At 52.3% G+C, this 19,366-nt stretch overlaps 5 protein-coding genes across 5 annotated transcripts; 4 read left to right on the forward strand and 1 right to left on the reverse strand.

Moving 5' to 3' along the window:
* Positions 1-621: 621 nt before the first annotated feature.
* On the forward strand, positions 622-2,462 carry KD926_011350 (M14 family metallopeptidase; the record flags this gene model as incomplete). Its single annotated transcript, XM_053103623.1, has 2 exons — positions 622-1,038; positions 1,113-2,462. 2 exons carry the CDS (start codon positions 622-624, stop codon positions 2,460-2,462), a joined length of 1,767 nt encoding a protein of 588 aa, XP_052952993.1.
* Positions 2,463-3,182: 720 nt separating this feature from the next.
* Positions 3,183-5,057, reverse strand: KD926_011351 (dicarboxylic amino acid permease agtA; the record flags this gene model as incomplete). The annotated part of the gene is made up of 4 exons (XM_053103624.1): positions 3,183-4,497; positions 4,572-4,732; positions 4,789-4,853; positions 4,910-5,057. The coding sequence occupies 4 exons, from the start codon at positions 5,055-5,057 to the stop codon at positions 3,183-3,185; spliced, it is 1,689 nt and encodes a 562-aa protein (XP_052952994.1).
* A 4,046-nt stretch (positions 5,058-9,103) lies between these two features.
* On the forward strand, positions 9,104-10,336 carry KD926_011352 (uncharacterized protein; the record flags this gene model as incomplete). Its single annotated transcript, XM_053103625.1, has 1 exon — positions 9,104-10,336. One exon carries the CDS (start codon positions 9,104-9,106, stop codon positions 10,334-10,336), a length of 1,233 nt encoding a protein of 410 aa, XP_052952995.1.
* A 941-nt stretch (positions 10,337-11,277) lies between these two features.
* Positions 11,278-13,101, forward strand: KD926_011353 (HoxN/HupN/NixA family nickel/cobalt transporter; the record flags this gene model as incomplete). Its single annotated transcript, XM_053103626.1, has 7 exons — positions 11,278-11,511; positions 11,564-11,574; positions 11,642-11,714; positions 11,778-11,863; positions 11,925-12,203; positions 12,271-12,416; positions 12,479-13,101. The coding sequence occupies 7 exons, from the start codon at positions 11,278-11,280 to the stop codon at positions 13,099-13,101; spliced, it is 1,452 nt and encodes a 483-aa protein (XP_052952996.1).
* Positions 13,102-14,022: 921 nt separating this feature from the next.
* On the forward strand, positions 14,023-16,089 carry KD926_011354 (terminal deoxynucleotidyl transferase; the record flags this gene model as incomplete). Its single annotated transcript, XM_053103627.1, has 1 exon — positions 14,023-16,089. One exon carries the CDS (start codon positions 14,023-14,025, stop codon positions 16,087-16,089), a length of 2,067 nt encoding a protein of 688 aa, XP_052952997.1.
* Between the last annotated feature and the right edge of the window lie 3,277 nt (positions 16,090-19,366).

Consider the following 19,366-nt stretch of genomic DNA (forward strand, 5'->3'; position numbering starts at 1 on the left):
AGATGGCAGGGAGCGAAGGCAAGTCGGCGACGACGTTCCAGAAGGGCCGGAAACTTAATCGAAAGTGGAGCCGGTGGGGGATGAGAGGCTCGTTGACAGCGATGGATCGATCGGTCTTATTAATATGAGCAGTTATGATTTATGAAGCGTTCACGTTGATCCTCGGGGTTGATACTGGCTTGGTGCCTCGGTGGATTGCTGGGAGTGGATGAGACTGGTCGATGTGAAATGTAGGTGAGTCCAGAGTAAAGGTATATCTGTAGAACAAACATACTGGTCATGCAGGTGAGCCCTGGCTAGGGAAAAAGTGACCATCTCATGAATATGCACAATATTCTCGTATTAGCAACGGCAGTTATATTCCGACCGAATAACGCGAATGTTGCAGATTGTGGTTGACTGAGGCTGCCAATTCCGGCGTCCTGCGTGGACTGCTGCCTGAGGCATCAGCGGGTCATCAGCATCCCCAACGGCCGCAGCTTCTCTTCTCTTCTTTCTCTCTCTCACTCACTTAATCTCTCTCCTTTGATACACTCCTCGTCCCTTTCCTTTCCAAGGAAACTTGTTTCCCTCAATCTCAGAATAATGCTAACTTAGTATCTCGGCAACCCCAATTGGACAATGCGTCAACTTCATTCCCTCCTCCTTGTTCTGGTCGCATCGACCACCCTCGTCTCCATCGTCTCCGCCGTCCCCGCCGGCTCCAGCATCACTCCACCGCCACCCATCGAACCCGTCCGACTGTTGTCGCAGCCATCCAGCCCTCGTCGGCCATGGATCTGGCTTCGAGACCGGGTCATTGAATCTATCTGGGGGCTTCCGAAGCCCAGTTCTCCTCGATCCGCCTTTAAGGATGCCTCTCGCGACCGCACGCCCCCGTCCCGAGTGCTGGCCCGCTACGGCAGCGACGTCGTCCTTCGATTCTACTTGCGCGATACACAGGAAGCCGAGGCCTTGGCCCAGGCTACTGAAATCCTCTTTCTAGATGTGTGGGCATCGACATCGGAATTTGTCGACATTCGTCTGGCAGAAGAAGTGGTGAGTTTAGGATTCGGTATCTGATCACATGCGTTTCCTAATTCGTCCCTAACATGTTATGATTCTCTCGATAGATCCCGTCTTTGCTGGGCTTATTACCGGACTCCCTTCGAACTGCTTATACACCTCTCATTGATAACCTGGCCGAAATGATTTACACCTCATACCCCAGTCGGCAGCCGATCGGACTCGAGCATCCGGCCGGGTTGGGATCACCTCGGCACTCGTCGCAGGTGGGGGATCTCTTCTTCCAGGACTACCAGCCGATGTCGGTGATTGCTCCCTGGATGCGGTTGATGGCATCCATGTTCTCGTCGCACGCCCAGCTGATCAGCGTTGGAGTGTCTCACGAAGGCCGCGATATCCCCGCTTTCCGGCTCGGGTCTGGCCGCGGCGATGGCTCCTCCAAGCCTCGGAAGACTGTGATCATCACGGGCGGAAGCCACGCGCGCGAGTGGATCAGCACGTCCACAGTGACCTACGTCGCATACAACCTGATCACCCGGTTCGGCAAGTCGCCGGCGGTCACTAGCCTGCTGGAGGAGTATGATTGGGTTCTCGTACCCACCATCAACCCGGACGGATACGTCTACTCGTGGGAGTCGGACCGTCTCTGGCGGAAGAATCGACAGCCGACAAGCCTGCGATTCTGTCCGGGCATTGACCTGGACCGGGCATGGAACTTCGAATGGGACGGCGAGCCCACGCGCTCCAACCCCTGCTCGGAGACATACGCGGGCGACCAGCCCTTCGAGGCGACGGAGGCGCAGCAACTAGCCCAGTGGGCTCTCAACGAAACCGAGACCAACAATGTCAAAATCGTCGGTTTTCTGGACCTCCATTCCTACTCGCAGCAGATCCTCTACCCTTTCTCCTTCTCCTGCTCTTCCGTTCCGCCCACGCTGGAAAGTCTCGAGGAACTCGGCTTGGGGCTCGCCAAGATCATCCGACAGACCACCCACGAGGTTTACGACGTCACCTCGGCCTGCGAAGGGACCGTTACGCCCATGGACCGTGGCGCGACGAAAAGCTTCTTTCCCGTCGGAGGCAGTTCCGGCGGCAGCGCCCTCGACTGGTTCTACCACCAACTCCACGCCACGTACGCCTATCAGATCAAACTGCGCGACCGAGGCAGCTACGGCTTCCTCCTTCCGTCCACGTACATTATCCCCACGGGCAAGGAGACCTATAATGTCGTTCTCAAGCTCGGCGAATTCCTCGCGGGCGAGAAAGTCGCAACGGAGGAATTCTTTCAAGATATTGACCTTGAGAATCCGGAGGAACCAGAGGACAAGAATCCTGCCCCGACGGACAGTTCAACTGCGGAGACCATCTCGTCCGTCCCGGTCTTCGAGGAGCAAGACGAAGATTGGGAACTTATTGACTGGACCGAGGAACTTCACTCTTGGGACCTGCGCCGCTGACCTTCAACTCATCTAATTGTCTGAACTTGTAACTTTTGTCTCTCATTCGCTTCCTCTATTTCATGTTCATTTATTTGCAGATGTTCAGCTATGATTTTGACCTGTCATGTTTCATGTTTCTGGATATTACACGCACATGTTTCTATGCATCGATTTAGGTAGTTACGTTAGTTACGTTAGGATAGGCTAGACTGGACGAACGATATGACTTGATACGACACGATAAAGCTTCCATATCTCTCTAGGTATATATTTCCCTAACTTAGGGACCTTCTTTACGAGCTCACGGGTTCTCATGCATGCACTACTTCTAGTTCCCATCATAAGTTCGATAGATCAAACCATAAGTTACTTGCCCTGCCATGACCTAACCTATCTACCTACCTAGACCTAAGGTAGTTAAGGTGGATGACTACTGTACCCTACGGTGGACAGTTCAGGGGAAGTGTGGAACTAGGTAATAATATCTTCGGATCACTGGGGTGATGTATGATGTATGGCTAGTTCAACAGGCCAACCAACGTCATGGTGTTCGCGGAACTACACATCACAAAATAAATCTATATTCAAGACCAACTACGCATTATCTATACAGATTCCAAGAAGGGAATTGAAGGTAAGAATCACAGTTCGTGAGACATCACATTATCAAGCATAACCAATAAGATACATATATCATCACTGTCATCCAAAAAAGAAGCACTATCCAGGCTCGAGTCCCTAGAACAGCCACGACACGAATTTCCGATAGAACCAGTTGGCGCCGGCATGCTGCTCATCATGGGCCGCCTTCCAGGCCAGATACTCCTGTTCTTCGCGGTCGATCTCCTCCTTGCCGGTCCAGAGGTCGGCCTCGTGCGGGTTGACGCCCTTGGAGCCGGTGGCGAACTTGTAGCCGAAGATGAGGATCAGGTAGAGTGGGATCCCAAGGTAGGCGGTGATGAACTTCTTGTAGTTGAAGTTGCCCCATTCCTCGTTGTAGGTGAACACGTCGTAGCTCTTGGTGAAGCAGATGAGGATGCAGAAGGCGAGGGCGCCGTAGGAGCCGATGACGCCGAAGGGAGCCTTGTATGCGAGGTCGGATTCCGGGACGCGCTGGGCCTTGCGCGCCCGTACGAAGTAGATGTGCGTGACGAGCAGCGAGACCCAGGTCAGGAGACCGAAGATGGTGACCAGGTCGACGAAGTAGCCGAACACGGTCTTGGAGTCGCTCGAGACGTTCATGTAGGCGAGACAGGCGATGAGAGAGCACAGACCGAGCGCGATGACGGGCACACCGCGCTTGTCGGTGCGGGCGAGGATGGCGGGCGCCTTGCCCTCCTTGGCCAGACCGTAGATAGTACGGGTGGCGATGTAGAGGTCGGAGTTAGCGGCGGAGAAGACAAAGAGCAGAATGCAGGCGTTGAGAATGTGAGGGAGGGCCGGGATCTTGGCCAGCTGGATGGCCACGACAAAGGGGGAGGCGGCCGCCGAGTTGCTCTGCTTGGCGGCGAAGATGAGTTCATCGGAGTCGTACGGGACGAGCGTGCCCACAAGCAGGACGCTGACCACGTAGAAAACGACGATTCGGTAGAAGGTCAACTTGATGGCGCGGGGGATGGTCTTGCGAGGGTTCTGCGCCTCGCCGACGGTCACACCGACCAACTCGGTACCCAGGTAGGCGAAGGTGGCGGAGACCATGGTGGCCCAGAAGGCGTAGAATCGCCCGGCTGCGCCGTCGTCGATGTAAGTGTTGAACGCGCCGGGCTCCTTCCAGTAGCGGAAACCTTTGCGGTCATGGTCGGGGCCTCCTCCGAGCATCAGGATGAAGGACAGCAGAATCAGGCCGAGAATGACAATGACCTTGAAGGAGGACAACCAGAATTCAAATTCTCCGAAGAATTTGACTCCGAAGTAATTGATGCCGACGATGCACACAAGGAACACCGTGATCCATACACCTGCATTGACCCGTTCTGTGTCTATCCAATACTGTATGACCAACGCGCCGGCTGTTAACTGGTTTGGTGTGACAATGATATATTTAAACCAATATCTACCGAGGTGACTCGTTAGTAAAAACATTCTCGCAGCCGCATGAGTAGGAAACTCATAGACAAGGGAACATACGTGTAACCGATAGCAAAACCCATGGCAGGGTCGACGAATCGCGTGGCATAACCGGTGAAACCTGACGGAAGAGGTAGCCAAGAGGCCATCTCACCGAGACCGCACATGACGAGATAAACGACGAAACCGACGATGGAGTAAGAGATGAGGATAGAGGCGGGCTAGAGATCCGGAATTAGCTCATGCGATTGTCTTTTCTCGGGACTGTTGCACATACGCCAGCCTTTGCCAGAGCCGAACCCGTTCCAATAATCAGACCCGTACCGATAGCGCCACCAATGGCTGCGGAAGGTTAGCTGAATCGCTCGTCGACGCGGAGACCCAAGCGGGAGGCGTACCGATCATAGTAATGTGACGGGCTTTGAGGTCGCGATGCAGATTGGTATGGTGACCATTGGTCATCGTGCCCTCCTCCGTCGCGGATAGTTCATTTTTGATGGGCATCTCCGTAGAGAGCCCTTCGTTCTTGTAATCCATCACACCCATGGCGCGCAGAGAGCAATTTTACAGCCAACTGCGGGGAGAGAAGAAAGAAGCGGATTGCGTGCGCAAACAGGCAGGCACGCTCTACCGTCGGTTGGCGACGGGATGGAGGTACTTCCTTCGAACTGGTCGGAGCAGTAAAAATGGGGCGTAGAGACAGGAGAGACCGAAGAGATGAAGAGGAGGAGGGGAAGGAGGAGGAAGAGGAGGAAGAGGGAGGAAGAGGAAAGAGGACAGAAGAGAAAATGCTGGGGTGGCAGGTAACGGGGAGGGGAGGAGTATTTAGGCGTCGGGAGGCAGCATGCAGATGGCAAATAAAGATCCAATAATCAGCATAATAATGTCTACGGTGAGATAAGCGGGGAAGCTATCACGACAACGTGTGAAATCCCAGTATTACACCATTAGAATTCCGAATTGATGATTAGCCACCGCAGACTAACAGCTAGCTTGACAGGGTCGGCATGATTTGCCCCTCCCGTATAGGGACGGCAGAGCCGATGGCAGACGCGATAGAATAGGTAGCGTGGCCGGAGTGGGAATAGGTGTACAGGGGCCAGAAAAGAATAATTGCCATGCGAGGAAAGAGGCGGAGAGGCTTGGCCCGGGTGCCCGACATTCATGGACGGGGAGGCCTGTTCAGTACAGACCCATCCGGGGAAAGCGAAAGGCTTGGGTCGAGATTAGCCTTTGCTGTTAGTCACGGAAACTGGCTGTTATCCGGGGTAAGAACCGCCCCAAGGTTCCTACCGGACTAGGGGCAGGATTCTGACAGAAACGGAATCCTTTTCTTCTGGCCATTATTTCCAACTCTGGTTCTCACTCTGCTGCACACCCTCTTCCGCAAGCCTTCTCGAAATAAGCACGACGAAGCCGACGCAAAGCGAAAGCCCAAAAACCTTCGCTCTCACCCCGCAGAAGCAAAGCCAATGGGGACGGGGTCCTGGTGGTCTTGGCGCGGCTTGGCTGTCACCGGCCAATGCAACCTGGAAGACCCCCAGAGGTGCCAAGACCGCTATCACCGGGTTTATCTCGTCTCCCCCAACCTGCCAATCAGCATGCACCGCTTATCTCCTCGGCTGTCCAGGGAGGGTTTCTAGAACCCTTCGGCCATGTGGAAGTGCTGCCGGAAGATGCTGCATTTTTACCCAGTGTTTCCCGGCGTGACAACCCGTGAGAATTCTCCGATCGATTCGGGGGGAACCAGGAATTTGACTTCGTGAATCTCCTTCCGACGCCGTGACTATAAACTCCAAGACCTCCCCCTTTTTCCTGCCCGGTCTCCCAAAGGATTCGCACGACATAAGTGGGGAGTCGAACTATATTACTTGGACTGTGGCACCCGCGAACTTCGTTAGGTAATGGAATCCGCTTTCCCCCGGATTCTTATCGGGTCAAGGCCGCCTGACGAGGAGAAATGTGATATCCTGATATCGTCGGTTTCTCGGCAGCTACCCAGTCCAAGGGATTTTCCCACTACTTGTTATCCTGATATCTGGTCACTATTTCCAAGGCCGTGAATCGGACAACCCAGTCGAGCAAATGCCCTGATGAGACTCCGCCCAATGGGGGAGCAGGCGGGATTCCAGCAGGAGCGGGATTCGCGCGTGTTAGGAGATTGCCAAGTTTTGTTTTCCCGGAAGATACGGTCCGTGGTCAAATGGATTGACCGATGATTGGGCCCTTTATCTCCGAGATGCCGTGGAGGGAGATATCGGGCCAGATTCACCGGGGCTATTCAACGCTCCGGTGCTGGATACGGTTAGGTCAGATGTACTCTGCATCCTTGCGTCTTGGGGCGGACGTTCGCGCGTGACAACGGTGGGATGAGCATCCTATCCGGAGACATGGATGGTAAATGCTAAATCCCCCCTGCACCTTGGTAAGACCGGTCTTAATTGCCCGAAATCCCAAACTCCACGAATCCCACAGGAACCGTTTCCCCTTGCCATACTCTCACACTAGTCTCCATTGGTGGGATAGGACAAGCCGTATATAACTTCTCACTTTCCCTTTCCCCTTCCCTCGCCGCCATCATCTTCCTCTTCTTTCCTTCTAGACACCCCACCATGCACCACTGCCGGCACGGGTGCTAGGCTAGTCTGGAACCTGGTTTAGGTACTTAGAAGCAAGCTAGAACGGAGTGCGGGGTGTCTTTGGTGTCACCGAACCGATTGGTTGCGTTGGATAGGCTCACCGGTTAAGTGACTATTCCGTACTACACGTAGCTACCAAGTGGGCTCTGTCGGCCATATCAACCAGATTCCGTGCCTGAGGTGAACACTATTACACTGGTACGTGAGCTTAAAGTGAGCTAAGCTGGTAACCTGCAGTCGGTTTGGGTCTATCCACTGAGTAGGTTGAATGGCTACTTTGTTAAATCAATCAGTCACTCATATCCTTATCTACAACTCGCTATAATCTGTTTGAATTCCTGAGATGTTTTAGGAAACAGGCGCGTTTGCTCAACACGTTCTCTCTATACTGTGTACGGCTGTATGCAACATCCATGGAGACTCCACGTGTCAGTCCCACCCTCAAATGTGCGGCGCATAAGGGTGTAGGACAGAACCAGGGAGGAAACGATTGAAAAACAAAACGGGTTAATAGCCGAGCGAGAGGAGAGGGGTACCCATATTCTTGATCCATCCAAGTGACACTCCTAGTTCCTATGCCTAATGGGCTAGGTTATCTTGGTCTAACTGTTGCCCTGTGTACTCTGTCTAGTGGATGGTCTGGCCTAGGGTCATTTGGCCCCCACATTTGGACACTGTGGGCTATGTTCTCTGTGGAAGTGTTGACCTTGGACCTGATTACCCGACATTCTGGTCTCGTTTATTCGATGGATGTCTCCATGTCATAAGGATGGTGAGCTTGTTGGGTTGTGAGGCTGACCTGGACAGTTAATAGATGCTTCTATGTAAACCAATCACACGATAGTATCTTCTGTTCTCTACTGTAGGTGATCATCCGATGGATCAAAACCCCTCATATGTTGTCATTGTCATGAATCATGGATATCCATCCAAAATGGACACGTCTACGTACCAAACCAATGGGTCACCACTCCAATCCCAGAAATCAAGACATCCCCATAGCCAAACGAATCAGACCGCATAAATCTACCGCCGAAATCCAATAGTCGGGTCTGCAAGTGCAGATAAACAAATCCCTCCCCCGCTCAACGTTCAGCTCCATCACCCACGAGAGTCCAACGGCCAAAGTCTGGACCGACACCTGTCAGAATCCAGAAGGACACAAAGGACCCCAGACGCCCAATCGAGCCATCGACGACCGCCGGCCCGAACGGAAGTGACGAAAGCCGCCTGTCAAAATCCCCGATCAAGCGCGCAATCTATGCAGAGATTCAATAGTCCGGAATAAGTGCTTATGGTGGGCGTCCGGGGACCAATCCCTCCCCTCCTACCTTGCGATGCAAGGCTGAACAAGACATGGCACGCAACGCCGGATCATGCCTGATGACGGGACGCAGGCTGCAAGAAGCGGGGGTGGGCGATAAACAGGGGGTCTTGTATGGATGGAAAAGAGGGCAAATTCAGTGACTCCGTGTGCTGGGTGGAGGGGAGTGGGGGGAAATTAGGGATCGACTTGGTTCTTAATTGTTGCTATTTTGGTGGTCGCATTGGCCAATGACGGGGTGTGATATGCAGGAGATGGCAACAGTCGGCGCTTAAAGGTATTTATAGTCCGGGGACACATTGGCTTCCACTCCGTCGGGACTCTGATTATTGGTGGTGACTGGGGGTGGAGGGCCCTATTTTGCTATGATTAGAACGTCCTGCAGCTGCTTAGTTGGCCGGGTTCCCCTCTTTTCTCTTCTTGTCCTGTCCTTCCCTTCCAGCTGCATTTGGGATGGTGTGATGAACGGGATCTATTTATCTCGACTCATTCCTCTGCAATCTGATCTTTCTTTTTCTTCAACGACCAGTGTATCCTGGGTTGTTGTTGCTGTGGTTCACCACCACACTCATACCACTTTCGATCCTTCATCTTTATCTTCATCTTGATCACTCCTATACACCGTCACCATGGGCGTCATCCGTCTTCCCCGCCCTACAGCCCTCTACGTCCCCAACTCTCTCCCATCTCCTTCATCCTCTGCCTCCTCATCCACTCGCACTCTCACCCCCGACATGATCTCCCCGCCGCTCTCCTCAGACTTCACCTTCGACTCGGAGACCCTGCCGGCCTCCAGCCTGCCCGCCCTCGAGTACATCTCCCGCAAACTACAACAGAAAATGATGCACGTCACGCTGCTCGTCGGCCGCGGAAAGCCCTACCCCACCGGCACGCCCTCCGACCTGATGGTCATCCCCATCAGCCCACTGGACCCAACCTCCGTGCGCATCGTGCACCGCACCGTCGCCAAGGGCGCCGCCAAATTTTCCCTGGGAGCCAGCTGGACCGATGCGCTAGTCCGTGCTCAGTACGAGCGCCACGCCAACGAATATCTCATCCAGCAATCCATCATGCAGAACGAGGTCGTCTTCAGTCGCGAGGGTCTCACCTTGCTGAACGTTGACCGCATCTACACGTTTAAGCGCCGACTGTGTATCCTGTCCTCGAGGGGCCCACACGCCAAGGACGAGTACGTCGGATCGTGTGTCAGCCTGCTGCATCGCACCATCCAAGACTTCCAGGGCCGGCCGTTCAGCAAGGCGTTTTTCCATCGTGTGTACGAGCAGCTCGACGTGCGGGACGAGCTGCTGATGCACATCGCCGACGTCTATCGAAGGAGTTATGGCGTCGAAGGCATCGTGCTACCTGAGAGGGGTGGCGTTGCCGAGCAGACGGCGACGAGAGCTCCGGTGATGTCGAAGAAGAAGTCGTCATCGAGGATGGGCGGCAAAGGCGCTGCCATGAAGCCGGCGATGCAGTCGGTTCCTGAGGTTGAAACCACGAAGCCGGTCTCAACGACATTGACCACGACAACTACAACTACCGCCACCACCACGCCTGCCATCAAAATTCTTCCCGCAAAGCCCACCCCCACCAGCAAGCCGCTGCCCGCCAAACCAACCTCCACGGTGCGATCGGTGCGCAAATCCCCTCTGCGCGGCGCCATCCGCTCTCCTCGCGAGGCGGGCCCGCCGCGATCGCGCATGCCGACCAAACGAGGCCCCAAGACGCCGCAGTCCGCGTCGGATGTGACGCCCATCACGCGAAACGAATGGAACATGCTGGTTGGGACGGACTTCAAACACGTCAAGCCGACCGTGACGAAGTGGACGCCGTCGCCGACCGTGCTGGCGGCAGCTTGATCTTAATGCGTGATGTGGATGTCATGACTGCCGGTTCTTGGTCAACCTATCTCGTGGGTACATTCTGTCGAACGATGCCAGATCACATGCGATAATTGGCACTCGACAGGGCCAGACCGACGGCGGGAATTTTCTCTTTATAATTCGCATTATTCCACAGTCCGACGGGGTCTCGAGCGATCCACCGCGCCAGGACCCACGCTCACGTCGGGTAGACGTTCTCAGTATAGCGTCCTGCAGCAAAGACCACTCGGAATCGACGCATCGACAAAAACCTGTCGTTGCCGACACGGTGGGGCTGCGCCGTCCAGTCGGCGAACTGCCCCGACAGGGAGGGTGAGGATTGAAAAATATCCAGATTCCAGAGGCACGAAGATGCCGTCTCTAACAGACGAAAAGAAACTTATCTTGCCTGTATATATTTACCTCCCTCGTACAGGGACATGAGTGATGATAATGATAATGAATGAATGACTTACAATATATCCCTCTTTACCTTAATAGAATACTACCTACTCCGTACGGATTAGTACTTAGAATAATGCAAGAAAAGCCCTCAAAACCTCGCGGATGCCGACGGCCATCAAGGCGACATCGGCCTTCTCGCGGCGGTGCTAACAAGTGCCCAGCAGACATAAGCTTTTCTAGCACCACAGAATTAATTTATAAAATCCAAATCCTACCTGACGGACCACCTGGTGGGTTTCTTGTATTCAGATTTATCTCCATTAATCGATAGATATTGGTCATCCTTATCTCTTATCGTGGTGCTCCTCCGCCAGGAAAAAAAGAAAAAAAGTCCATCGTTTCTACAATCTCCAATTTTGACAGTCGACTCTCTGCACATCACGCCATCTCTGATTCTCGACATATCTTTTTTCTCTCATATAGCGTATTGCCACTGATTGATCTACGTCTATAATCTAATATATAGAATCCTCATGCGGAACTCCGCCACCGTCCTCGAGTCCTCCCCGGACGTCCCGACTTCCCCGCATTCATCCCGCCCGGCCAACACGGAGAGCAACTGGTCTCCCAAGGCCCTGATCCGACATGCCGAGCGCTCGCACAGTCGCATGCCCGGGATCCGAAAGATCCCGTTGCGCGCGATCGCGGTGATCTTGTTCGTGGCGTTGATAAACGTGGTGGTTTGGATTGCGGCCGCTATCGTGTTGGTATGTTCTATTTAAGTGCTTGGTGGACTGGACTTGGCTAATGGAATTGTAGCGTTATTATCCGTATGTCTAGCTAGGAAGGTCTCTTTGTTGGGAGAGTCAGGCTGACTGTGATGGTGGTGGTGTTTAGGTCGTTGGTTTCGAATGCCGTGCTTGCGTATACCCTTGGTTTGAGACATGCGTTTGATGCGGATCATATTTCGGTTTGTTGCTCTTGCTTTATGAACTTGGTAGGTAGTGGAAGTGATGCTAACGATTGCATGTAGGCCATCGATCTGATGACCCGGAGACTGCTGGCAACAGGCCAGCGTCCTGTCACTGTCGGCACGTTTTTTTCCCTCGGACACTCGACGTAAGTGCCATTCGATATGCATATCATTACCGACTTCAACACAGAACACTAACATCAACAGAATCGTCATCATCACGTCCATCGTGGTCGCGGCCACCGCAGCGGCCGTGTCCTCGCGCTTCGACAGCTTCAGCACCGTCGGCGGTATCATCGGCACGTCGGTCAGCGCCGCGTTCTTGATCCTCCTGGGTCTGATGAACGGGTACATTCTGTATAAGCTGTATATGCAGATGCAGAAGGTGCTGGATCTTCCGGAGGGCCAGGAAGACGAGGCGTGGAAGATCGAAGGCGGAGGTGTTTTGTTTTCGGTGTTGAAGCGCATGTTCAAGTTGATTGATCGGTGAGTAGATGCATGCCTACCCAAGAACAAGACATACAGAGCTAATGATTGTTAACTATGGCTATAGTCCGTGGAAAATGTATCCGCTTGGAATCTTGTTCGGTCTTGGATTCGACACGTCCTCCGAGATTGCGCTGTTGGGTATCTCCTCGATTGAAGCTGCCCGCGGGACTGATTTCTGGGTTATTTTGATCTTCCCGATTCTTTTCACCGGTATGTACCCCCCCCCCCCCCATCCCTCCCTAGATTGAACGCAAAACCCGCTAACAAATCAGCCGGAATGTGTCTCCTCGACACCACCGACGGAGCCCTCATGCTCTCCCTGTACATCCAACCCGCGGCCAACTTCCTCCCGCCGAAACGCGAAAGCGTATCCTCGCCACTGCTAGAGGAAAGCGATGCCCACTCTGATACCGAACAACCAGAAGAAGTCGAATCCCAAAACCACCGCGACCCCATCGCCTTCCTATACTACTCGATTGTACTCACCACGTTGACCGTGATCGTGGCCATCGTGATCGGTATCATCCAGCTACTCACCCTCGTCTTGAACGTCGCCGAACCGACGGGCCGATTCTGGGACGGTGTCCAGACCGCTGGCGACTATTATGATGCCATCGGTGGGGGCATCTGTGGGTGTTTCCTCATTTTCGGCACCCTAAGTGTGTTTGCGTATAAGCCGTGGAGAAGATGGATTGCGAGACGGCATGGGAAGACGTTTGTAGAGGATGAAGAGGGCCATGGTCATGGTCATCAGGAGGGGCAGTTGAGACCTGATACGCCGATTTTGAATGAAGAGAGGGGGGGATCGCCGGGTGTGAATTATGGGTCTGTGGTTGGGACGGGGAAGGGAGAGACGAGAGTTGCAGTTGCGGAGAGGAATGATGGACCGGCTTGAGATGTTGATTGATGGGCGGAGATTTAAGATGGGTACCTTGTTTGGCATTGAGTGCGGTATATTTGGATCTATAAAGATGGTGAGTTAGAAGTTCAGTTTACTGGTTAGTGGGACATCCTCAATCTAAGGTATACCTTGACTTATCAAGTCCACTATAATGATTAATTTTCTATTTTCCACATCTATGAGTCGCCTTTAGAAGCAATGCTGGCAATGAACTAGGAAACCATAACATACCGAATCAAACTAGGTTCGTCAGTTTCTAGTCAAGCCATGCCTAAAAGGGAAATCCAGATGCCAAGACTAATCCACGGATATCAAAAGTGACACCTGAGGCATCAACCGATAACTACGTACGTATCTTCGGTGACTATGAGGTAACGTGACGTCAACTCCCAAGCAAACAACCCGAACACGAACTCGACATCGCCCTCGAAGTTCGACCTTTGTCACTTCAAGCTCAAGTCCAAACTGAATCCACGTTCACCCTGACGAGCCAGCTATGCGCGTCGTGCAAATTTTGCCATCACGTTAATATGACCGGCTCATCGTGAACGAGAGTTCGACTGAGATGATTCATATCTCGAAATAAAGGTTCGTTAGTCAGCTGCTCTGGGATTTTCTGGGACATGAAAATGACAAATTTTGCAGGTTGACTGAAGCATTGTGTCCTGGAGAAGACAAATAGTCTCCAGATCAGTCGCATCCTGGTTTGGCATAGAAATCGGCATGTTCTGTTTACCCAGAGCAGGTCCCGTTCCTTGGGTTTATATCTATCGCTTTGTCGAGTCTATATTCGGGTATACATAATGTGATCTGGATGCTTGCTCTTTATACGGATATCCTCGACTATATACATTTACCATCAAGATTTATAGGGACAAAATGTCCACATTACCAACCCATCAAGCCTCAGAGCCAATGAAGCAAACAGAACCCCAATCTAGCTCTGGCACTCAATCCCAAACGCAAACGCAAACGCAAACGCAACCTCAATCTCAATCTCAAAGCCAAACAGAAGCTGGATCACAACCACCCCTAAATTTACAATCCCTCCCACCAATCTTCGTCCTCCCAACACATCTATCCCTCGACGCTCTCCACCAGATCGAAGATCACTTGGTGCGCGGCGCCGCTCATCTAACGTATGACATCTCCGAGGCGGGCGTCGTCCTCGGACGACTGAGTCATAGCAAGAGGGTGGCGTTGGAGTTGAGGGCTAGGGGGGTATGGACTGAGGAGGTGCCTGCTTCCCATTCATCTGTTTCACCTGCTGGGAGATGGAAAGGGGAAGAGCCGCCGGCGAAAAGGGCCAGAGTTTCTGAGGGAGCTAGGATCGATGGGCTGAGTCGGGATGATACGCCTAATATGACCGGTCCTTCCAACGAGGCGATTGATTTGGACACTGAGACCGAGAGCGAAGAAGACGGGATGGAAGGGCATCGGGGTGAGAAGCATCTGCAGAGACCGGAACTTGTGTCGGCCGTTCCTTCCAAGGAAACGGCAAGGGCCGAACCCAACGTCATTCAAGTCGTGAAACTAAGCTGGCTCGATGAATGCATCGCCGCCAACTCCCTCCTCCCGATAGATTCATACCTACTATATAAAGCTCGCAAGGTCGCTCGTCCAGCAGGAGCAGAAGCAAGGTCACCACCAATCACCAAACCAACCAGCATCCTCCAACGAGTGCGTCAAGACGCCTCTACGCCTTCTTCCCATCCACCACCTCCACCGAAACTCCACCGCACCACCACCTCCGAAGCCGAAGAAGATAACAAAACCTCTCTCCCACCACCCCCAGACTGGGTCGTCAACCGCCTCCCATACGCCTGCCAACGGCGCAGCCCCCTCCACCCCCCAAACGAAGCCTTTATCCAACAACTTCTCAAGATCCGCCAAATTCGCCAACTCACACTCGACGAGATCGGCGTACGCGCCTACAGCACCTCCATCGCCGCTATAGCAGCGTATCCCTACAAGTTCCGCCGCGCGTCAGAAATCCTATCCCTACCTGGTTGCGACGCCAAGATCGCGCACCTCTTCTCCGAATATCAATCTAGCCCAAATGGCTCCCTCGAAGCAGCCTCTCAACTCGACAAAGACCCCACCCTGCGCACTCTCCACACCTTCAATCAGATCTGGGGCGTGGGCGCCAAAACCGCCCGTGAATTCTACTATACCCGCCAGTGGCGCGATCTCGACGACATAATCCTGCACGGCTGGGCGGGCCTGTCCCGCGTACAACAGATCGGGGTGAAATACTACGACGAGTTCCTCCGGGGCATGTCCCGCTCACAGGTCGAGACCATCGCATCCACCGTCCAGCGCCATGCACATAAAATGCGTCCGCACGCGCATTACGACGGCGTCGGCGTCGAATGCATCATCGTGGGCGGGTACCGTCGTGGCAAGGAAACATGCGGCGATGTCGATGTCATTCTTACGCATCGGGATGAGTCCGTTACGCAGGATTTGATCGTGGATGTGGTTGGTAGTCTGGAATCCGAGCATTATATCACTCACACCTTGCATTTGAATCTTTCTACCTCGGACCGCGATCAGCAGTCCTTGCCTTATCGAGGGGATGCCATTGAAGGAGCTCGCCACTTTGACAGTCTGGATAAAGCTTTGGTGGTTTGGCAGGATCCTCTCCCTACTAGCCCCACTGAGTCACCCACAAAGGACAGAAAGAAAAATACCAACACTCACCATCGCGTCGACATCATCGTCTCTCACTGGCGTAGCATCGGATGCGCCGTCCTCGGCTGGACCGGCGATACGACCTTCGAGCGCGATCTACGTCGTATCGCCAAGAAACGGCACAACTGGAAGTTCGATTCCAGCGGGGTTCGCGAGCGCGATGGAAAAGGGAGAGTTCTAGACCTAGAGGCTAAGGGCAGGACATGGGAGGAGAGAGAGAAATTGGCTTTTGAGGGTATCGTGGGGAGTGGGATGTGGATTGGACCGGAGGGGAGGTGTTCCTTTTGAATTAAGTATACGCATGTTTGGCTACCCTTGAATCTCTTACTGAAGTCTACCTTGGTGCTCTGTAAATGTGTACATTATATGCTGATTATGCAGAGGGAGCGAGCATAATCACAGGTGGCTGTCAAATCAATCACTAGGGCACCGACGTCCCCAAGGCTTGAGCGATCCACTTGTCGTAGGTGATTAATCTTCTGGCAAACTACTACTGCCTAGGTAGGTAACATACCGCCTCTCCAGGTATAAGCTAGGAAGGAACAATTACGAGTATGTCGCTGCAGTATGAGGAAGGAGGAAGGAAGGACTTGCTCTGGGTCAAAAGTTCGTTTACTTTCGAGAGGCGCCCAGTCTCTTCTCCTCTCCAACAATCACTCACTCAACCTTCTATTTGCCTGTTAGTGTCTGACTTTTTGTGTCTTTGGCTATTCAGTCTCTCCATGACTCTCGCGACTTATTTGTGAGAATCTATATTTACCAACAACACTCCTTTTTCTCATCTTCCCCCCCTCGCTCTTTTCCCTGTCTTCTTTTAGGTAGGTCCTCCAAGATGCTCCCAACTTATAGTCATAATCATATTTATCACCCACAATCCTTTTTAAATCTTCTTTATCCCCTTCCTCTCTTTGTTATCCCTTTTACTCCCCACTTTATCTCCTTTATCCCCCCCTACCTTCCACTCCTTCACGATGGCCGAATTAGCCATGCAACGCTGGCACGGGTGGCGTCGTTTCACGGCCCACGAGATGCGTCCACCACTTTACTATTGCTGTCGTCTTTCCTTTGTCCAAACAGCGTGGGTAGGCGCTTATACCCTTTCTTTCTGTATGGTCACTGCTGTATTACTACTGGGCGGGTGTGGCGAGCAATTGTACATAGGGAAGCTCTCCTTACTATCCATCTTGTCGTTCCTTTGTTCTTCTTGACGGGCTTGGAAAGGTCCATCTGCGGGCTGTGAAGTCGTTCTGCATTTGACATGATTTGACTACGGGGCAGTGGATCATGTCCAGCCGAGGAAGGAAAGAGGACAGTTGGCTGCACTTCAAAGGATGATCATGGAATCGGTGGGGATACGTTTGATCATTTCCATTAGTGGATGTCCTCGGCAGTATGAATGATGACTGGTGGACGATGTTTTGCTTCCTCAATACTCTTCAATCTATGTTGTGCTTTTCTTGTTTTTCGTCGATCGAGACTCTTGTTCAACGATTGTCAGTTACTCTTGCGTCCTCTAGTAACGAAGGTGTGATGAGTCAAGAATCACCCGTGGATGAGAACACGTCTTGATTGATGGTGTTTCTGTCGAAGTTGCTCATTCCTTTCGACCTGTGTATATTCATTCCAAACTTGTCAGATAAAGTAAATATGTACTCCATTTCATGTCTCGAACATTCCCATATAAAGACTTTCTGAATATGACAATGCGATAGAAACAGAAATTCGAATGGCATATTTCCTTCTCAATCTCCCCGGCGTAGCATCGGATGCACTGTTTTCAGCTGGACTAGTAATATAACTTTCGAACGTAATCTATATTACTTTATTAAAACAAATGACACACTTAGTAAGGTTTGCGGTTTGAGGGTGTATCGTAAAGGGAAAATCCCAGATCTAGAGGCTAAGGATAGGAGGTACGAGGAAAGAAAGAGGTCGGTTTTTGAGTGTATTAAAGGGGCAGGATGTGGATTGGACCAGAGGGGAGATTCCTCTTCTAAATCAAATAAAGAAATTTTTTGGCTACCTTTGAACCATTCCATTGCCATGAGTGTCCGAGATATAGTGACTCTATCAGTCAAATCAATCCCTAAAGCAGCACTCCCGGCAGCTGGAGCTTCCAAGCTATTTTTCTTTGTCTGAAGAATCCAAACTGAACTCCCTGATTAGTCCATTCAAGATGCCTGAGCGCCAGAACGGAATCGTTAAGTAAGTTAACGATAAAAAGGGTTACAGCTTTATTATCCCCGAGTCCGGTGCCGATCTCTTCGTCCACGTCCGCGCCATCGAGGGCCAGGGCTTCAAGTCCCTGAAAGAGGGACAGCGCGTCACCTTTGAAGCTGCGCAGGGCCAGAAGGGAATGCAGGCGGACAAGGTTCTCCAGCAGGGCTAAGCAGCAGACAACGCGAATATGGTTTGGAGTTATCGCTTTGATGTCGACTGACCACAAGACAGTGTCATCACCACGCGAAGATACCTTCAGGTCAAATCCGTAACATCTGCAAAGTATCACACCTTTGATGCCCTCGGGACTCTCAAGTTGCTCGGACACCTCCGCCGATCATATCAGGACCTTCCACTATCTTAGTGGAGGGCTCCCGTAGACAGTATTCACAGGGGTCTATATAGGGCTCTACGATTCACCTCTCGACAATAAACACACGTTGCACGTCACCAACAAAGTTCAAGCCGGAATCTCAAGCAGCTTCCTTCCTGACTGAGATACAATGTTTTGGAAGAGCCAGCCTAAATGCGAGCGTGAATTCTATGAAGTATGGGCTGAATGGAAGAAGGAATGTATGAAGGAATGGAAGAAAGTGACCGAAACCGGAGAGGAGAAAAAAGTGACCGAAGCCGAAGAGAAGAGAAACAAGATCCTCGAGGAATGCGTCTATCCTTACCATGAAGAACTCGTACGTTCCTGTGCAATCCTACAGCGGCGACGTCGTTTGTTGGATTTTCCCTCGGCGGAAGCCAAGAAAGCGCACCCTGCGTCCACCGTGCCTCCAGAGTACAGGACTGTTTGCGCGCTATCCAACTCAGAGAGAGCCACCGAAATCCAGAAGCTTATGGCCGCGTTCTGGGAAAACAATTCGGAAGTGTTCCACATGGTACAGAACAGACCTGGCAATCTATGGGTCAAGCCCTATCTTTTGCTTCACTCCCACAGAGATCGAGAAGGGCGGCCCTATACTTGGGTTTATAATCGTAAGCGGTGTGCCGAAATAGGTGGATGTTGCAGTAGAGACTGTAAATGTTGCGAAAAGGTCTTGCTGGTTTATAATCGGCCCCAGGGCTATCTTGAACCCGAGAAGCCAACTGGAGTTTATGGCCACTGCACGTCCGAATGCGCCTGTTGCGTTGCCACCAAGCAGATATACATCCCCCATCCGAAACTTCCGCCAACGGCCATGCCGAAGGGGAGGAGATGAATAAGGGAGTTGGACCATGATTTTGCGGACCCTAGATCAAGTGTGTTCTGATTATGGAGAGGATTCTGCCTTGTTGTTTTGCCGCTTGTGTTCTTTAGGGCTTTCTCTATCATAGAGTATGTCAGCGCAGAGCTTGC

This window comes from Aspergillus affinis, assembly GCF_023601865.1.
Source record: "Aspergillus affinis strain CMG 70 chromosome Unknown NODE_94_length_150008_cov_85_032155, whole genome shotgun sequence".
In the NCBI taxonomy this organism is placed as follows: domain Eukaryota; kingdom Fungi; phylum Ascomycota; class Eurotiomycetes; order Eurotiales; family Aspergillaceae; genus Aspergillus; species Aspergillus affinis.